The 21,263-nt window shown below is 37.8% G+C and overlaps 1 protein-coding gene across 12 annotated transcripts in view; it reads right to left on the bottom strand.

Annotated features, from left to right (window-relative positions):
- The window catches only part of mybpc1 (myosin binding protein C1), a 41,021-nt gene that overhangs the window by 19,221 nt on the left and 537 nt on the right, over positions 1–21,263 (bottom strand). For 2 of the 12 annotated variants that reach the window (XM_077234328.1, XM_077234326.1), the window contains exons 2-13: positions 13,588–13,605; positions 8,522–8,584; positions 7,075–7,350; positions 5,906–5,953; positions 5,294–5,344; positions 4,754–4,795; positions 4,159–4,200; positions 3,333–3,443; positions 2,480–2,628; positions 2,273–2,390; positions 1,609–1,660; positions 660–716 (exon numbers count right to left, since the gene is read on the bottom strand). In XM_077234328.1, coding sequence (XP_077090443.1) covers positions 660–716; positions 1,609–1,660; positions 2,273–2,390; positions 2,480–2,628; positions 3,333–3,443; positions 4,159–4,200; positions 4,754–4,795; positions 5,294–5,344; positions 5,906–5,953; positions 7,075–7,350; positions 8,522–8,584; positions 13,588–13,605 — 1,027 coding nt within the window. The remainder of the gene's footprint in view (positions 1–659; positions 717–1,608; positions 1,661–2,272; positions 2,391–2,479; positions 2,629–3,332; positions 3,444–4,158; positions 4,201–4,753; positions 4,796–5,293; positions 5,345–5,905; positions 5,954–7,074; positions 7,351–8,521; positions 8,585–13,587; positions 13,606–21,263) is intronic. The other 10 variants (XM_077234329.1, XM_077234327.1, XM_077234333.1 and 7 more) reach the window with 7 other exon arrangements.

Raw genomic sequence — 21,263 nt, 5'->3', positions numbered from 1 at the left:
TGAATCTTTAATGAATGCTGTCTTTAAATAAAGTGTTACCAGACTACAGTAGGCCAACACTCTTGCTTATATAGTTCCTTTTCAGGTCATGCTTGGGAAGCTAAAGGATTATAATACTTACCAGTGATTACGTCTAATCGTTTAATTACCTACGATACTAACCTGCCGTGTCTGAATGCGTGAGGAAGAAAAAAAGACAAGCCAAGATAATTTTCACACTTTTTTCTGAGTTTAACTTCTGCTATTTAGCTGAATTTTAACAACAAAATACTAAATCAAACCTCACAAAAAAGAGGCAAAACACCAAAAATAAGTTTGTGTGATTGATGATATTTTGTATGATTCCAGTATTTGTTGGCTACAAAATACACTTGCACTTAATTATATGCAAAAATGTGTATTAATAATAACAATAAATGGCACATAAATATTGTTTTCCACATTACAGGATGGTTAAGGGCAGAATGGTTGCTTTGTCACAGTGAATGACATGAAGAAATCGTTTTAGGAGTGCAAAAATATATTGTTGGATTTTAACAACAGTGTAAAAGAAGGATTGAAGAAAAAGACACCCCTGTCAGGGCATCAGGAAAAAAAGGTCCAAAAAAAGAAAGAAAGAAAGAATTGGTCCCCTGTGAGGGCCAGACTGGAGTTCTCACCTATGTTTGAGAAGCCCACTAAAGTCAAGCTCGCCTGCATCGTCCTGGCCTTCACTGCTGTTGTTCACAAGAGATTAATTGAAATTGAATCAGAAAAGTCACAAACATCAGAATCAAACAATGCTAAAAGAACAACGCAAGAGCCTGCAATCTCTGCATCCAAATGAATGCAGGATTGAGGTGCACACAATAACCTTTCGCTTGGTGGCCGAGTACCAAAGCACTGGCGTTGGGCGAACTGATTTGTGCACAAACTACCAAGGGTGTTCTCATGACAGATTCTCCCAATATTACTTTGGGAGAAACGTATGAGCTTGGATAGTTTGCGTTGCTTTCTGACACATTGTTGGGACGGAAGTTCCCAGGGCAAGCGTTGGCCTTTGAACAAGTTCAACACATTGGTTTGGTTGGTTTTGTCGATGGGTTGATTTGGTGGTAAATATATTTGAAAAAATGGTTAACTGAGAACTTTCTGGTAACCCAGCCCGTCATCAAACCATGTTTATACATCGGTTTGTTGAGGATTACTGGAACAGAAGTCCTGTTTTAATTGATTAAACATTCACAGAGAAGATGTCACTGTAATGCATCATTTATGTTGGGAAAAGAATATTTTATGTTTTTGAAAGTCAAGTAGGATTTACTTTTGAATTGTGAATGATAGCCTATTGTAACATAAAATGTATATACTATATACTATATATATATATATATATATATAATTTTATGTGATATATCACTGATATATTTTACCTTCATATATTCACTAACAAGAATTTAGAAATGTTATACTGACATAAAGTTGCATTATCATTATTTTATATTTGATAATAATTAATTACAGTACTTACTAAACCGCACTTTCTAAAAAACATTTCAGCCATTTTGCTGAACATTTCTATATATTTCTCTTTAAAAAATATTTTGGGGGAGGATGGTCCCCCTTTACCTTCTTTTGAAAGCTGAGCGAATATCAATGCTCTGAGAACCCTCAGGAATTTCTGAGAAGAAGAAGAAAAAAAATGGATGAAATACGATAAAGGGATAAAATGTACACTAAAAGTTTGAGTTCTGTAAGATTTTTTTATGTTTTTGAAAGACGTCCCTAATACTCCCCAAGGCTGCATTTATTTGAGTAGTAAAAACAGTATTGAGTAAAAACAGTAATATTATGAAATAATATATAATATAATGATATTATAACAATTTAAAATAACTGTTTTAATTTAAATAAATTTCTGTGATGGCAAAGCTGAATTTTCAGCATCATTAGTCCAGTCTTTTGTGTCACATGCTCCTCCAGAAATAATTCTAATATGCTGATTTGCCGCTCAAGAAATATTTCTTATGTTTATCAATGTTGAAAATAGTTGTTGCTAAAAAAAAATTGTGTGAAATCATTGATACATTGATTTCAGGATTCTTCGATGAACATAAAGTTCAAAAGAACATCATTTATTTGAAATAGAAATCTTTTTTAACATTACAGATATCTCTACTGTGACTTTTGTCCTTGCTGAATCTTCCAGAAAAACTTTAAAAATCGTAATGACACAAACTTGGTAGTGCATGTGTCTTTGCAAGTGTTTGTTGTGTTCAATCAGAAAACAAACCTTTGACCTCCAGATCAAAAGAGCAGCTATCAAATTTGTCTTTGTAGGTGACCTCACATCTGTAATTCCCTGCATAGTTCTCCTTCGCCTTAATGATGTGCATCTCAAAGGTGTGAATCTACAGGGAAAAACAATGCCAAATATTGCTTAAAGAATAGGAAAGTTATGCAAATGCTTCTTTACAATACGTTAGTTTAGCGGGATCACCTTGGAAAAGCGATCAAAAGATTCTTTAAGCTGAAGGTGCTTTCCAGTCTTGCTAGCCAGATCCATCCACTTGCCCTTGAACCACTTAATGGTTGGTTTACGAAGCAAGTCTTTGGCCTCCACTTTAGCAACGAAGGTGATGTCTCCACCTTTCAAACAACAAAATAAAACATACTGCAGTTGTGTTTGTTGAATAAACATTGCAAGATCCTAAAAATGTGCATAAGAGCTTAAAGTGCCTCTATTGTGCTATTCTAAAAGTTCCTAATTTAGTTTTGGAGGTCTCTTACAATAGGTTTACATGCATCCAAGGTCAAAACACACGCATAATATACATTGCACGTCACCTAATTTCTAAAAGAGTCTGAAACCGGTTCGTTCGATGATTCAGTCTCTCTAAACCCCTCCTTTCCGAGAGCCTGCTTTGCTCTGATTTGCTTTGGAATTGCATGCAATGTGGATTTGCTTTCGCAGTCAAGAAAACAGCATCTTCTCGACATGTTGAAAACACAAAACAAACATTTCCAGGCCTCAGATACTGTTTGAGGGGCGGATCAAAGTAGATGTTGTTTACAGACAGCCAATGAAGGCCATGGGCAGGCATTATGCAAATTTGTTACAAACCTTGTGCTGGAAGCAAGACTGGAATTACTGACGACTGACGACAGAATCGGTTGTTTCTTTTGGGAGAAAATAACTCAATTTTTCGTGCACTTTGCTCTTTGAAACTTTGCAGACGTTCAATATTCACAAACATCTATGCAACACTACATGAAAGGTAATTTCTGAAAAAAAGCATAATAGGGGCACTTTAAGAATGAACGGCAACCGTTACAAAGCTGCATTTACTGACCTACAGTGATGGAGCCACCTTGGGGCTTTTCAATCAACAGAGTCGAGAGCGGTGGAGAATCAATCTGTTTGTCAATGTCCTCAGGAGGCTGTCCATCCCCCAGAGACCACACTGATCAATTAGGAGAAAGAACACACTTATCACACACATCCCATTTTTAGTTTTATAATAACTTTCATATTATGTGTAAAACTTTTTAGATAATTAGGTAGTGCAAATTTAAATATTAATATTAATGCCCATCTATATTTCTATTCAAAAATATTCATATTTTCAAATGACTTAATGGAAGTTATTATAGTGTTTTAAATCCATATATATCTTGCAATCGTTCGATTGCCTGTACTGACACACATAATACTCAACAAACACACAGTGACACATCGTCATCACACATTGCTGCCACAAAGCAACATGGAAAGCATAAAGACACTGAACAATGACCTTTAAAAGGGGAAAAGAGAGAATCAGTTAACATATGTAAATATACATTGCGTAGCAAAATCATTTTGGAAAATATTCTGATTGCTCAATGAGATTTCACAGATTTGTTTTTGTCAGTGATCAATGAGATTAAATCTTGTATAAATGAAAAAATGAACTGTGCCATTCATTTTCCCATGGAGTATGAAAAAGCAGATGATCTCCAAAACCCCTCCAGTTTCTTTCAAAATCTGGTTTGGGATTATTACAGCGCTCTTGCTGGTCCCATTTGGCTGTCCACTGAGAAAAAATGAGGCAGTGAAAGGGTCTTATGATGCTTTGACTAGACCTATTTCGGCCTTTGTTTCGGGATCCGTTAAAGCGTCTGTAGTTATAGAATTACCTGAGTCTTTTCTCCCCCTGGTTGACTCAGGGTTGCTATCATCTAAACAGAGACAGAGAGAAATTTACAGCATATTATAAGAAATAGTACTGTAAAGTCCATTGCGGCAAACACACTGTAACACACAATGGCACATATAAAACATGAACTGAAAGCAGAAACCGATTGTTATAATGTCATGCGTCATTCCGTACATGTTCAAATGTCTTTTCAGGAATCATTGTGTTTGATTGCAATAAAAAATATTTGTATATATCATGCAACTATTAGTTTTTAATTTGCAATTACAGTTATATCTTTAATTTTATTATAAAATGAAAAATATTATATTTTAGTAATGCTTTATGTCGTAAGAAATATGTTTTATGGTGACATAAAAGAGACAGAATTTCCAGCATCCTCAGAGGAATTTCCACTTATGTTGCAATGGTGCACTGGAAGTAAATGTAAATTCACAGGGCAATGATCTCTACCTGCTATAAGTATCCTCATTAATCCTGAACCTGTTTGCTCAAATGAATAGATTCACATATAATCTAAAAATAAACCCCTGGATCAAGAGTAATGATGGCATTCATTAATAAAAGACTCTTACTAGGAAGGTCAATAGAAAGTTTCTTGGGTGTGCTGCCATTCTCTGTGAAAGAAAACAAAATATTATTCATTATGAGTATCTGTATCGCCAAGAGAAGGGTTGTTTATCGGCCTAAAAATTTCAATTTAATAAAATGTTGCATACTTTGACAGATTAAGGTTTTTTTTAAATAAATGTTTCCTTTAGAATTAGCTTTTTCTTTGGCTTTACTATATATTTAAAACAAAATATTGTATTAAATGCAAAAACTTTATGCATGTTTGCACAAGCATAGTATTATGTCAGAAATCAGACATGATCAGCTGTCATCTCTTCCTTTATATAGATATATGATTATATTTTATATAAAGGGTCTAAATGCTCGTAGGAGTCAGGCAAAAATCACAAACATGAAGTGCATATGTTTTTGCATACATGCGTTGCTTTGCAAAATGTATTTAGCGCAACATTTAGCTTGTTTTATCACTGACATGTTCATAGCATCAACATTAGTAAAGAACAACAGTGATTTGATGAGGATGGGTCATCATGGCTACCAACCTGCTGGAGGTGGAGGTGATGGGGTGCTGGCGGTGACATCATCATCTTTATCTGAAATAAAGGTGTGATTGACACATAGACCCACCTATCACTGAACTCCATTTCCAGCGGTAGACCAAACACAGCATGCATTTGCAACATGAACTTTAAATTCAACATGAACCCGCTTACAAATAAAAGATGGAATGCTGGCAATGTTTCTGACAAGAATGAGATGAATGGCATGTGACTATGTTGCAGTTGTGAATACGTGTGTGAGGATGAAGTGCGATAAAAGACAGAAGCAATATGTATACGACCACATGCTTATCTGATGGCCTGCCATGCAGGCCATGAAGCAATACATGTGGATGGAAGGAAGTGTGAGGTTATATTTTGGCTTCGGTGAAACTCGTGAGCATTATTTTGCAATACACAAAGAAACTATTGCAGAAGATTCATTTTGTTGCTGCAGGAACAGATTTAATCTTCAGCAACTTGTCTGTAAATACTTGAAAAAGCCACATAATTAAAGCTTCAGAGAAAACAAAGTGATGCTCAAAAGCACGTACACACCATCTCCACACAAAATGCACATTGACTGATATACTTCTCTGTCTTCCATTGGCATACCTTTTAATGGGGTAACTATTGTCTTAGCAGACTTCTTCAGTGAAGGTGCTGATCAGTATAAATTCAAATGTTAGAGGACACACAAATACATATAGACTACTTATAAACTGGATTACAATGTCTTAGTCTGGACTTTTCTTACTCTTTTGGACTTGCTCTGGGATTTACATCACACACATGCACGCTAAAGGTCACATATCTTACAGGCACTGTCAGTACAGAGCTTAAAGGACTACAGAAAGTGCAATTAAATGTAACATTTGCAACCTAAAGTTGTAAGGAAAAAAAGGATCTTTGAAAATAATTTGATGTGAAGGACTTTCCTGTACAGGTTAAAGCGAGAGAAAACTTTGAGTCTTTGCATGCTAGTGAGAGATCTGGTATAGCCTACTGTAGGAACACCTGGGTCAAAACATGTGGAGCCGTTATAACATCATTACAGATCTGTCTATATCAGATTAATTTATTTTGAAAGGGACAATTCACATTTTTTAACATCCAAATAGATGAAAATGTACTCAAGTTAGCGAAAGGCTGATTTTCATTGGCAGTCCCTTTGCCTGATGTTATTAGGTAGTAAACTAAAAAAAAGATATTATAGATATTTAAACTTATTTAGACAAATATATATCAACAAAACAAAATATGATGGAAAATACTAATGGTTACGTAATGGTTAAAGCTTGTATTGCTATCAGTGATTATGAAAGTTTTGCTTGAAATCAACTTTGCTGCCCACATGTACTTGACCTGGATCGTATTGAACTTGCAGTGTTGGGGAGAAAGTATTAATCTTACAAACGTTTAGGATTGTAACAGTAGCTCAGCTAGAATTGATGTAGTGCAAGTAGAAAAAAGAATATATATGGAGTGGGTTGTCTTGAGGTGGTTATCTATTTAAAAGTCACATGACTCGATGAACATCATTCGTCTTATCTCAATCATGGCTGAATGCGAACAGAGCATGCACAACAATAATAGTCAATTTTCAAAAACATTGAAATACCGCTATGTTTTCAAGCTATTTAAATGTTGTTGCCCAATTGCAAACCTCATTGTTTTTCACCATGTACCATGAGTACCATGTAGCTTTGCAAAACTGTAGTTTTAAGGTAGCTTCCCCAACACTGACAACTTGTTATTGGAGTTTTACTCTTAGTAATACTCACCAGGAACTTTTGAGGTGCTGGGCTCCTCTTCTTTTACCTCAGTCACCTCGACAAGCTTCTCAGCCCGTGTTGACTCTGGCTCATTGTGCCCATTCTCTACAGGCTCTGTCACTATTGGCCTTGTGTCTGTGACCTCACCCTCTACCGGCTCTATTTCAGTCACCACAATTATAATGGGTTGTGGCTGTGGAGCCTTAGCAGCAGGTATGGGTACGGCTGCCTCTGGTTCTGTGACAGTCACTATGACCTCTGTGTCTTTGGTTGCCACTTTAGCCTCTGTACAGCAAACACAGCCAGGCTAGAGCAGCAAGACTTCAGGAAGCCAACTTCAACCCAGCTGATTACACATGCACACTCTCATATAGATGTAGAGTAACTAAACTGGTCAATTAAGGGCATTTCAAAAATAAGTCAAATATGTGTTTTAATATACATATTTGTTTATATAAAATTGTATGCTATAATATCTTTAGGCATTTTTCAGGTACATTTGAATTAAGTCAGGTGACCAAAAGATTTAGTCACTGTACATCTATGAAACTGTAAATCCCAAAAAGAAGCAAAGTACATCCAACTTTATACTTCTGTATACTTGTGCAAGAATAAAAACAATTCAAAATTCTATGAATTATTCTCATGCACAAAAGGTTTGCAGATGTTTTAAGTATAGTGTATAGTTATTTAAAATATATAATTTAGTAATATAATATATAGGCCTAAATATTATACAAGTACATATTATATATTTAAAATTTTAAATATCCATATTTTCGTACACAACTAATAATTAGTTAATAATTTAATAAGTAATAAGTTAATTAATTAATATTAAATAGTTAATAATTAGAATAAATTATTCTCCAGCACAAAAGGTTTACAGATGTTTTAAGTATAGTATATGTTTATTTACAATCTATACTTTCATAATTCAAATATAAATATTAATATAAAATTTTAAATATCCATATTTGTACACACCAACTACAGTCATAATGTGAATTTTGCATTTCTAATGCAGTCAGCTTTATTTTGAAAGCACATGCCTACTGTTGATGCCTACACAGATGTCTTTATGTGGGTGTCATTTGCTTCTTTTCATATACTATACCTTCACGTCAAACTTCTCCATATACAGATGTGCATTTACTCAAGAAAATCCTGTCATCCATAAACCAGAACAGGCATTAGTACTGACGCAGGTGTGGGTTAAGGTGTGTGGACCACCGTAGTGTTCGCTTGAACCTTTTGGGCCATGAGGTGTGTGTGTTTACCGTAGTTTGTACTGTATGTGAGATGATTTACCTGAACTGTTGTGGTCACAAAGTGATAATTTGGTGGAAATCACAGTGGCGCAAACACAAACACTCTCACACACGTGAGGTAAGAGTGCCGTGGGTGAAACTGAGAAGCTAAAGAAAGCAAAAGGGGGATGTGGTTGAACACCTACCTTTTGGTATGATCTCAACCGAGTTCTCAGATGGGGCGTCACCAGAGACTGGGGCAACATTCTCTGAGTATGTGACAGACATAGCGGAGGAATGCAAGTGCCTCTTTCAAAGCATGAAGCGTCAGCAACACAAACAGACACATACATATGCTGAAGGACAGGAGACGATGCAATCATACTCACTCACAGACACTTATATACATTTGGCCTATACAGATATAAATGTAATTTCATACACAAAAACATACAGTGGACCTCCCTCAATTATAAAATACAAGCAAAAAAACTTCTGCTTGTCTTTCATTTAGGAAGTCCACTGTCAGGACAGAGGAAAATGGAGAATTCCCCAAAACATTCCTGTTTTGGAGAGTAATAGAAAATGAAATGATCTCTGAAGCATGAAATGGACATCATTTAACAATGATTATTATTATTTTAAGGAGAGGATGTATGTTTCAGTACACTGGTAACATGGGCCAGAAATGTCATCTGAATCAACAACCCATTAACTTCTGGACAGAATACAGGGATTCGGACCATGGTTGATAACTGATACATAAAGACATAGCATTGACTCATCTGTTGAATATTTCCCATTTGCACTGCTGTGCATATTTGCACATTTAGGCTATACCAGTGCTGTGCGCTTATGAATACCTTATTGAATGTGTAGTTTGCTAATTAAAACAGAAATTCCCAACTTATGTTATACAAAACAGGTCCACATCAAAGTACTTAAAGCTTTAAACACTCACATAACTCAGACGGAATCAACCGGTGGTGTATTTGTATCAAGAATGTAGCCTACTGTAGCCTATTGTCATGATTCTGCCCTCGTGTCCTTGATTTTCTCTAGTCTTGAGGCAGGATCATGACAGAATCATGTTTTGTGTGCAAGCACATGGTCTTGTGTTTTGAGCCATGTGCTTGTGTTGTCACGTCACCCCGCCCCCTTGTTATCCTCGTCTCGTCATTATTGTCTAGTCAGTTTCACCTGTCCTTGTCTAGTCAGCTTCACCTGTCTTTGTCATTAGTGTCTCCCTATTTAATCCCCTTGTGTTTGCTGTCCTGTGTCGGTACATTGTCTAACTTTGCGTGTTAATCCCTGTGAGTATATTGTCTGAAGACCTGTTTAATCAGTATTGTGAGTTTGTTTCCTGTCAAGTCAGAGTCTTTGTTTGTCATTGTGTCTTAGTCTTGTTATACTCTGCTCCAGTCCTGTTTTACCCCCTCGTGGGTTTTGTTTTCTGTTTTGGTCCAAAATAAATCATTTGAGTGTCATCTGCTGTCTGCGCCTGGGTTCTCCTTCCATCTTCTATGACAAAATGTACCGACCAGAAAAGAACCCAGCAGACGTTCAGTCCTTCTCCGCTGATCTTCAGCCTTCTGACCCGGAACTGTGGTGGCGCGTGGCTATCTCTGACAGTTCCAATGGCAAGCTTCCTTTCCCTCCCCAGGGTGAGTTGACCCTGAAGAGGTACGCCCAGGTTGTTGAGGAGAGGAGGTTCTTCCTGCCGGAGACCCTGGTCAACCGCTACCTCGTCGCGGGTCTCAAAGTCCTCCCTCCCCTTGCTGAACGAGAGAGTTTGGTCCGCCGTCCGTTTCGCAACATGGTGGACTACTTGTCTCGGAAGGAGCAGCCAGGTCCCCCTGGTTTTTCACCTCCTGCCACACTTCCAGTCATCCCTGAGGGTCGCATGTTAGCCGTCGTGACACAGGAGGACCAAGCGTCTTCCACCCTGACTCCCGATCCATCACCCGTGTCCGTCAGCCCCCGTGGAAAGCGTGGAAGACGTTTGTCGTGGGAGTCAGCGTCTGAGTCGTCCTCCACGGAATCCCCCTTGCCTGCGGTGGAGTCGCCAGCACCTGCTTCGTCTCCCTCTTCGCCCCCCTTACCGGTCTCAAGCCTGGCTACGGACTCAGCTCCGCGACCCAGAAGGAAGAAGAGGAAGGGAGCCTCTTGTCCTCCGTCTCTGTCTCCCCCTGAGTCCGCGATCGCTGCCCCAGAGCCCGCTACTTCAAGCGCCGTCAATGAGCCCGCTCCAGCAAGCGCCGTCAATGAGCCCGCTCCAGCAAGCGCCGTCCATGAGCCCGCTCCAGCAAGCGCCGTCCATGAGCCCGCTCCAGCAAGCGCCGTCCATGAGCCCGCTCCAGCAAGCGCCGTCCATGAGCCCGCTCCAGCAAGCGCCGTCCATGAGCCCGCTCCAGCAAGCGCCGTCCATGAGCCCGCTCCAGCAAGCGCCGTCCATGAGCCCGCTCCAGCTAGCGCCGTCCCAGAATCTACTGAGAGACTTGCGGCCGATCTAGCCGCAAAAGAGGTTCTGAAATCGGTTTCTGCTCGTCAGGAGATGCCCATCTTCCTTGCTGCCAAGACCCTCTCTGATTATTTGTCTTGTCTAGCTAAAATCCTCGAAGTCCCTGTTTGTCCTGTCTTGTCTCCAGCCCCCGAGCCTGCCGCTGTGATCGCTGCACCCAGTCCTGCCCCTTCGCCTGCTATGTCCGCCGTCAGGAGTCCCGTTTCCTCACCCTCTGTCTCTGAATCTGTTGCTGCTACCACTGAAGCAGTATCCCAGTCTGTCTCCACTAATTCCCGGACTGTTTCTCCGTTCGTCCCTGTCTCCACCAGCCCCCGGACTGTTTCTCCGTTCGTCCCTGTCTCCACCAGCCCCCGGACTGTTTCTCCGTTCGTCCCTGTCTCCACCAGCCCCGGGACTGTTTCCCCGTTTGTCCCTGTTACCACTAGTCCCCGGACTGTTTCCCCGTTTGTCCCTGTCACCACTAGTTCCCGGACTGTTTTCCCTGTCGCCACTAAACCCCGTACTGTTTTGTCCAAGTCCCCCCCTCGTGTGTCCCCCTCCAAGCCAGCCCGGATTCCTCGTTCCCCATCCTCATCCCGTGGACCTAAGACCCCCAGCACACCCATTCACCCTGGACCACCCCCCATGAACTCTGTGTTTCCTCCACCACCTCTTCCTTGTTTTTTATTTTTAATGTTTCATCCTAACCCGGTTGTTGTGTTTTCGTGTTTGCCATTACTGTTATTTGTCATGTTTTGTTGGTTTGTGTCGATGTCTCAGTCTGTCATGTCCCGTGTTTGATGTCCCCTTGAGGAGCGTCTGGTAGCCGCTCCTTAAGGTGGGGGTTCTGTCATGATTCTGCCCTCGTGTCCTTGATTTTCTCTAGTCTTGAGGCAGGATCATGACAGAATCATGTTTTGTGTGCAAGCACATGGTCTTGTGTTTTGAGCCATGTGCTTGTGTTGTCACGTCACCCCGCCCCCTTGTTATCCTCGTCTCGTCATTATTGTCTAGTCAGTTTCACCTGTCCTTGTCTAGTCAGCTTCACCTGTCTTTGTCATTAGTGTCTCCCTATTTAATCCCCTTGTGTTTGCTGTCCTGTGTCGGTACATTGTCTAACTTTGCGTGTTAATCCCTGTGAGTATATTGTCTGAAGACCTGTTTAATCAGTATTGTGAGTTTGTTTCCTGTCAAGTCAGAGTCTTTGTTTGTCATTGTGTCTTAGTCTTGTTATACTCTGCTCCAGTCCTGTTTTACCCCCTCGTGGGTTTTGTTTTCTGTTTTGGTCCAAAATAAATCATTTGAGTGTCATCTGCTGTCTGCGCCTGGGTTCTCCTTCCATCTTCTATGACACCTATGTATTCACTTTTATTAGGTAGCCTATGTGACTCCCTAGAATACTTCAATGTTTTTTTTTTTACAAAAAAAGTATTTTTATGCGCATCAAGCCTGCATTAAATGATCAAAAATACAGAAAAAACAGTAATATTTTGAAATGTTATTACAACTTAAAATAGCGTTTTTCTGTTTTAATATAGCATATAATTTATTTATGTGATAGCAAAGCTGAATTTTCAGCATTATTACTCCATTCTTCAGTGTCACATGATCCTTCGGAAATTATTCTAAGATGATGAGTTGATTCTCAGTTATTATCAATGTTGGAAACAGTTGTGCTGCTTAGTATTTTTTGGAGCTTGTTATACTTTTTTCAGGATTTATGAATAAAGTTTAAAAAGAACAGCATTTATTTCAAATATAAATGTTTTGAAACAAATGCTGTTCTTTTTAACTTTTTATTCATCAATGAACCCTGAAAAAAGTATGACAGGTTCCAAAAAAATATTAAGCAGAACAACTGTTTCCAACATTAATAATAACTGAGCAGCAAGTCAGCATATAGGATCATGTGACACTGAAGACTGGAGTAATAATGCTGAAAATTCAGCTTTGCATCACAGGAATACAGTAGGCCCTTGACTATATTTTAAACTAAAGTATAGGCTATAAAACAATTATTTTAAATTGTAATCATATTTCACAGTATTACTGTTTTCTCTGTATTTTTTTCCAATACATTTTTGATCAATAAATGCATGCTTGATGAGCATAAGAGACTACTTTCAAAACATGAATGTTTCCAAAATTTTGACCGATACTGTATTGTATAATGTTTTTTGTATATTTTCATGATTATTTAATTATTAATTATATATGACGAGAATAAAGGTGCGGTAACGTTTACCGGTTTCCGGCAAATTTTCGCGGGCGAAATTCAGTCATTTCAATAGGAATCCACGCGGTCGTGAATTTCTCAAATTATCGACGCAGTGAACAACTTAAAGCTGCTTGATTTGTAAGTAACATATGTTTGAGCTCATACATTGCTACAATATTGATAATAAACATTTTACCTTTTATGACCGCGAAAAATCACCGAAAGTCTTCAAATGTTACAGCACCTTAAATGCTTTAGCCGCGAAACTGTTTCCCTGTTTCCAACTGTCATTTACCCATTTAAACCAAAAAATACATTGAGCTAGATAATAGAGAACTCTCACAGTTACAATGGAGCTAAATATATTAGCAAGCTAGTCTAGATTAAAATTAGATCTTTCTGTTTTCTCTTAATTTAAGTAGCCAATGATTTCTAGTCAGACTGTTAAAAGTTTTTTTCCCTCCCAACTAATCTCGTTTATACATTCACTCATAAAAACCTATCCTCCAGGGTGAGGCAAACAAGGTTTTATGAAGAAATTCACCACTCACCTTCAGGTTGGCCATCATCTGTCAAGGGAAAAAAAAGAAAGAAAACCAGCTCAATGAAGTTTACATTATTTTAGGCAGGCTAATGAAGCTTTAAATGTTTCTACAATATTTTATGGTAGGCTACTGTGGCCCCCAATAATTATTTTTGACACTTGATGTCTGAACATCTTTAAAAAAAAAAAAAAAAGCCAAGTGTCATTTGCAAACAAATTTGTGCTTGTGCTCTCTTTAAAATAAAAGCCACTTGGTTTAATATTTTGTTATCAAATATTATGACATTTTTCTGTCTGTATACTTTTTGGGCTACTGTACTTATTTGTGCTGACATATATGAGCTTTGTTTTTCTTTAAAGCATTCAGGTTTAAACTGGGTGTCAGTCAGTATTGTGTTAGTTGCGGTGCATATGTCTAGATTTATAGCAAACAGTTTAAAGAAGCAAATGTTGAGACAGAGTTACAGTAAACCCAGCATTGCATGATTAAAGTGTTCTTACAGACCCTAATGTGATTAGAGGAGTTAAATAAAAGCCTAACAAGATCAATGAGCACATACATTCCTTGGTATGATAGTTCTAAAATAAACCAGCTGACAAAGCTGCAAATTATCTAATCTCATCTTTGAATTTACTTAGAAAGCTGTGATGCTAAATTTATGCATTAAAAAAAGACAAACATGAGGTCATGTGATGGGATTTTGAGTTGCTGGATAGAAACCTGAACATGAAGTAGGCTACTATAGGAGTGCAAATTCACAAATGAGAGCAATGACAGTAAATGGAGACTTTTGGAATATCCTGTTCTCAGATTTACACTACAAAAATACCCAATCTTACATGTGTCTCCTTAAGAGTTTCAAAGGAGATCTGAACTATGTCACAATTTTTTTACATTTTAAAAGTTCTCAGAAAGATGACACTCAATGTCAGAGATCTCAAACTTCCAGGGATGTTTAGGAAGAACATTTGAGACCAAGTTGAACTTGGACCATCTTGATCTCCACTAGCTCTCTTGAACTCTTAAAGAGCAACAAAACCATGCTCTGGGCAGTGTTGTGCCTGAACGCGTTCATTGAACGATAGTTCATGAACTCGTTCATATTTTGGGCGAACGTGAACTGAACGTACGTTACTGTATTACTGCCTGATGAACGTTACTGTGAACTCGTTCATTCTGGTGTCTGTGAACGGCAGCTCTCTCAGTTTAACTTCGTTCAATAGAGTGCCAGATTTCTATTGAGCTAAAACCCGGATAAAACGCACCGTAAACAGGCCTTAAGGTCCTTCGGTCCAAATGGACCCGACGCATTTAAATATTTTTTTTTTTAAATCATAGCTTCATCGGAATGGTCTGAAATTTGGTGACTTTTTTTGTACTTGGTATATGAACATCCAAAAAAATTGGGGACAGGATTTGAATAATCTAAGTGGTTGTAAAAAAAATTGTCACACTCAGGACCTTCGGGTTCAAATGGACCCGGATAAGAAATGAATGGCAAATTGGCAAAAATGTGAAAATACCGAGTTTTTTTGTGCGTACAATCTACAAATCAGCCACGATCCAGAAAAAAAGCACACAACAGTGAAGGGGTGAATCTATAAAACATCAAGAGTGCAAAACAGACACATCCACACACACACACACACACACACACACACAAACACACTTTTATACATAAACAAACCAATAAATTCAGATTACCTATGTGTTTTGCATTTTTAAAATGCTCAGTTTGTCCACCAGATGGCATCCATCTCATTTCAAAAATTGCTTTCATGAGGTCTAGGCTTGACTCTAAAATGAAATACAGCTTTAAAAAAAATAAAAAAAAAATTTCTTTTTAAAATAATTTTCTATTATATTCAATGGGGGGGAAAACTGGGGGGAAATGTATCGAAGCTTGTTTCCGCCACAGAATGAAAAATAAAAAAGGTAATTGCGACTTTTTATCTCACAATTCTGACTTTATTTCTCACAATTGCGAGATATAAAGTCAGAATTGCGTGATATAAAGTCGCAATTGCGTGTTATAAAGTCAGAATTGTGATATATAAAGTCAGAATTGTGAGATATAAAGTCAGAATTGCGTGATATAAAGTCGCAATTGCGTGTTATAAAGTCAGAATTGTGAGATATAAAGTCAGAATTGCGTGATATAAAGTCGCAATTGCGTGTTATAAAGTCAGAATTGCGAGTTATAAAGTCAGAATTGCGTGATATGAAGTCGCAATTGCGAATTATAAAGTCAGAATTGTGAGTTATAAACTATTCTGAGAGGAAAAAAGTCAGTCTTTTTCCCCCCATAGAATTGGACATTGTAACTCAAAATTGCGAGTTTATATCTTACAATTCTGAGAAAATATGTCAGAATTGCGAGATATAAACTCGCAATTATGTGTTATAAACTCAGAATTGCGAGAAAAAAAGTCAGAATTCTTAGTTTTCTCTCTCGCAATTCTGACTTTATAACACGCAATTGCGACTTTATATCTCGCAATTCTGACTTTATAACACGCAATTGCGACTTTATATCTCACAATTCTGACTTTATAACACGCAATTGCGACTTTATATCTCACAATTCTGACTTTATAACACGCAATTGCGACTTTATATCTCACAATTCTGACTTTATAACACGCAATTGCGACTTTATATCTCACAATTCTGACTTTATAACACGCAATTGCGACTTTATATCACGCAATTCTGACTTTATATCTCGCAATTGTAAGAAATAAAGTCAGAATTGCGAGATGTAAACTCGCAATTGTGAGAAAAAAAGTCAGAATTGTGAGATAAAAAGTCGCAATTATTATTATTATTTATTCATTCTGTGGCGGAAACAAGCTTCCATAGAAATGGGTCATATTTATTGCATATATATAGTAATTATAAATCATAAAATTCTCAAAACACCAAAAAAGGAAAGAAAAAATATTATAAAAAACAAGTAAAACATTTTTTTATGATTTTCTTTTAATAAATATGAATCCCACCCTTCCGGCCCATTTGGACCCGAAGGTCCTGAGTGTGACTCTGAAATGAAGGACCCCAGAGGGTTAATATGTAGCGGAAAAACACCCAATCTGGCAACACCAGCACCAGTGTCGCATGCGTCATCAACACAAGAAGCAGCAAGGAAGATCGTATGATCATTTAAACCAGTTTATGACAAGGTCGGTGAGGACGGGAAAAATCGTATATTTCTGTGCAAACTTTCCCCGCCGATAAAATAATTGCTGTCTGTGGTTCTATATGGGCTGTGCAATAGTTTTGAAAAATAATAACTCACAGCAACATATGGAAAAAAAGAACAATGAACTAGTTCAAAATTTTGAAGTATGAACTATGAATTGAACTAGTTCATTTTAAAATTTGTGAACTGAACTTTGAACTAGTTCATGTAGAAAGTGAACTTTCCCAACACTGGCTCTGGGTTATTACGTGATGTAAATGTCAGCAGCTTTGTCTCAGAGACCCGCTCCTGTTGCCTTGGCATGGGCTGCTGTGAATTCTGTGAGGATGCCAGCCTAGTCTGATCATGGCACAAAAGGAAAGGATCCCTGTGAAGCACTTGAATAACGACCGCTCCATTCCTGCCCCCTGCTGTCAGGAGCCGATGTGAACACCTGTGCGTTTAGCCTATTGATATTTTTGACATCTCTCAGCTTTCAGCTCCCTCGTTTTTTTGCTGTCTCTGTCCATCATTCCTTCTCTGGGTATTATCTTCAGTTCATTGTCACTCATGTCTCCTCAGTCATCATCATATGGAGTAGCTAAAAACTTCTCAAAAGACTTGTCAAAATGCTAAAAGTTTTGCTTGAATTCATGAGACTGGGGACACAATTATATGGGACCATCAGAGATGTAAAAAGACATTTAGATGGTTTAACTAACATCTGAGAGTAGGGATATGATCACTAAAAAGATAATAATAATAGTAATCATGAATATTGTAGTGATCTCCCCACTAAACAGTATGTAATTAATAATTATTATCAGTATTAATCTTTTTTATACATGTTAATTAGTCTTTTGAGGCACAGAATTTGATCACGTAATTATTTTACCTCTTTTTTTGTCTTGTGCATGTCGTGACAATGCAAAAAACTAAATTTAGATTTTTTTTGAGACACCTAATCCTTATATCTATTTACTAATAATAATTATTTATATTTTACATTGAGATTTTTTTTGCATGTGAATAAGTCTTTTGAGACACCTAATCTTATTTTATCTCCCTCTTTTTTGTCTTGAGGTTATTGTGAGAAAAGCACTATATAAATGTAATAATATTAAATCAAGATGTTTTTGCATGTGAGTTAGTCTTTTGAGATATCTAATCTTCTTTTATGTCTCTCTCTTTTGTTATCCTGTGCATGATGCCATCCTACAGGTCATGTCTTTTGTACACCTCAGCTCGGATTTGGCAATGACGTGGGTCCTTCCACCCATTAAAGAGTCATTTATGTCACCGTTAAGCTAGCTTGTGTGGCATTCTGCCCGTTTCGAGATCCTCCCTGGCTCATCCAGCAATAACGACAATTCTGAAAGGTATTGTTTTACCATCGCAGTGCAGCACAACAGTATGCAGGTATGTTCAGCTGTCCCTACTGCTGTCGTGAGGACAGACAGGCTCATGTTGACCCCCCACACACAAACACTTGCTACTAGTCCTCCATTTCAATATAGATCGAATTTAGACTTGATTTATTAAAGCAGATTTTCAGTTACATGCTTTTTAATTGATAAGCGAATGCACTGTGGCTAACTTTTGATTGTCACAAATAGCACAGACTGAAAAACCTCCATAATCAAAAGGTTAAGAGGGCATAGATGCAGCTTTGAGTTTGAGGATCAGTCTTTTTTTTATTGTTGTAGTTCTACAGAAACAAAGTACAATTGCACGTGGAAGTTGTGCTATCTTAGCGGGCACAGATCATGACAGACATCACAGAGATGATGACAGCCTGAATGTGTTGTTTCTCTTGGTGTTGATTTATGAGTGGGATCTGACATGAGGGAAGGACAATTCGACTTCTTTGAATGAGAAAAAAGTGAAAGTGAGACATGCAGGGTCCAAAATTAACACTCACTCAAGTAAAAGTTGCCAATTGGCTGGTAACTTTATAAGGAACTGTTACATAATTCACAATAGTATAAAGTTATTAACGTGCATAATTCAAAACTAAAGGCATACAGACCATCTACAAATAAAAAAAATGTTTTTATAGGATACCTAAAATGTTATTTTCCCCGGACTTCATATATTTAAAATTGGAATATTTCTCACATAAAAACGCTGTAGAAATAAAATAAAAAATAAAACAAGGTCTCTTCAGTGCAAGTTCACAGAGAGATAGATACCAGGTCATATATGATGTTGCGAGTGACACAATGACCTGATCTGTTTCCCTGTTTCTCCATTATCCCACCATTAGCCAGTGAAAAAGTTAATTTTGGACCCTGGATATATGCCACCCTAATGTTGGGTGGGTTTGATATGGGGATTATTTCACCTTTGACTGTATCTTTAAGTCATTAGTCAAAGGGCAGCTATTACCCTGATATGCCTCCAGAGCTAAACTTTCACTGATACAGGCTACTAAAATTTTTGTTTCATTCCATTGTTGTTTTCCTGTGCAATGCTATTTGGGATGCTGTCATATGTGGATATAAGTCATAACCTGCATCATTTGATATTATTTATCACAGAGATCAAAGTTCAAACAAACAAGAGCTCAGGATTCTCAGCATGATAGAGACATAATGTCACTGGATGAAAGATAGGAATAACAGAGAGAAGAGAGAGAGCAATGGGGATTAAAAGTCTGCTCATTCTGAACTATTCCAGGGGTCTGGAATCCAGTTCCCTGGGGTCCAGCCCTGTTCATCCCTCATCCAGCCTTTTAAAGCCTGGAGTCAACGCTCCACGGCAACCCCAACCGCCCCCCACCCCCATCAGCTGTTCCCTCAAATTTATGAGAACAATCATTTTCAATTACACACATCAATTACTTTGTTTTCATCTTTCACAGTTACCAATTCGAAGTCTCAGTGTTTGTTGCTTGAGAAAGGAACTACTTGTAATGCAAAAAGCATGTTCTTAACCACAATTTCGTGTCTTGTTTTCCGTGTCCCATGTCAAAAAAAAGATAAATTTATCTGAGAAGCGAATAGTAAAAAGGATTGTTTTTATTATTATTTTTTTAAACATTAATCTTTGTACATTTTATTATGTTAATGCTAAAAAATTTTTTAAATTAAATTAATTGAAGATATATTCTTATCTAATTTTATTTATCTGGTTTTAAAGGGATAATCCACCCCAAAATTAAAATTCAGTCATCATTTAATCAACCGTATGTCATTCCAAAACAAAACCCCTTTCAGAATATTTAGATGTTTTCACTGGAAAACAAGACAAAAATACTGATTAAGAAAATGTAGGCCTTTTTCTTTGATGGACAGATGGTTTTAGTCACCATGTGCATCCTATCCAAAATCTTTTCATTCAAGACCTTAAAAATCTGCACAATCAACTGGGTGGCATTTGCATTGGGCGACGGGAACGTCTGCAAACATTACAGAAATGAATTGTGCCACCTCCCTGTTTATGACCATATTTATGAGCATCTTCAAAATAGCAGCCATAACATCAGTCTCCAAGATTGCCCTCATTCTGCTTCATAATCCCCATTGTCTGTTGGTGGACGGATCCTTTCTAATGTGCATATTTTCAGAGGCAGATATTGATATATGAGTCATCCTCAGACAAAAGCTAAAGCCCAACCAAAAATAAAATTTAAATGTCAACAGTGCTTGTCAAGGATGAAATCTCATCGCATAAGAGCTGTTGTGCTCATGGGGATGCAGTTCCAAAGGTCCAAATCTGTCTGGCATAATAATAATTTTCCATGATAATAATAATAATAATGCAATGAAACTCAAAGGACAAGAACACACAATACCGCGTCCTCAAATTTCTCCATCCATCCATTAGGCATTGGAAGCTGATCTCTATATCATCACCCCTGAAATATTTGTCCATCTGGAGGCGTAGCATCCCTACTGGGCCATCTGCATTGCATCATCCATCAGCGATGCCTCTGGCACCGCAATAAAGCTGGGCTCTAGGACTTGTAACCCAGCGCTGGGTAAGTCATCACCATTCCATACCCAGAATCCTGTGTAACTCAGCTGACTGTGCTCTCCTAATCGCCTTGACTATGTGCCATCCATCATAGCAACAGTCATGATAATAGTTGCTTTGTATAAAGTTGTTTGAATCACCTCATCATCCAGCACAATGTGAATCCCAAAGTCGCTCCCAGAATTCCTAATCATCCCTGAGCTTTTTATGTCTGCTTGGGTCATTCTCATGACTGTAGGAATGCAGCAAAGCAGCACTTACTTCTTATTCTCTATATTTTGTAGTACGTTATATTATGTACACTGTTTATTTCATCTCACACAACTGATAATACACAATTATCTGCATTTTCTCAACTTTGTATATTATGTATGTGTGTCAAATGCAGTTGGGCAAACACACCAAGGTGAGGTCCATGTTAGTTCAAGCCTATTTGGCTCAAAAACTTTAGATTAGAATCAAAACAGGTGAAGCAATTCAACAACACAGTGCGGCTAATTTGTTATCTGCATGTTTGTTAGTA

This window comes from Siphateles boraxobius, unplaced genomic scaffold, assembly GCF_051911475.1.
Source record: "Siphateles boraxobius isolate OS27281-9 unplaced genomic scaffold, OSU_SipBor_1 19, whole genome shotgun sequence".
Lineage (NCBI taxonomy): Eukaryota > Metazoa > Chordata > Actinopteri > Cypriniformes > Leuciscidae > Siphateles > Siphateles boraxobius.
This window is presented reverse-complemented; position numbering and strand designations above follow the sequence as displayed.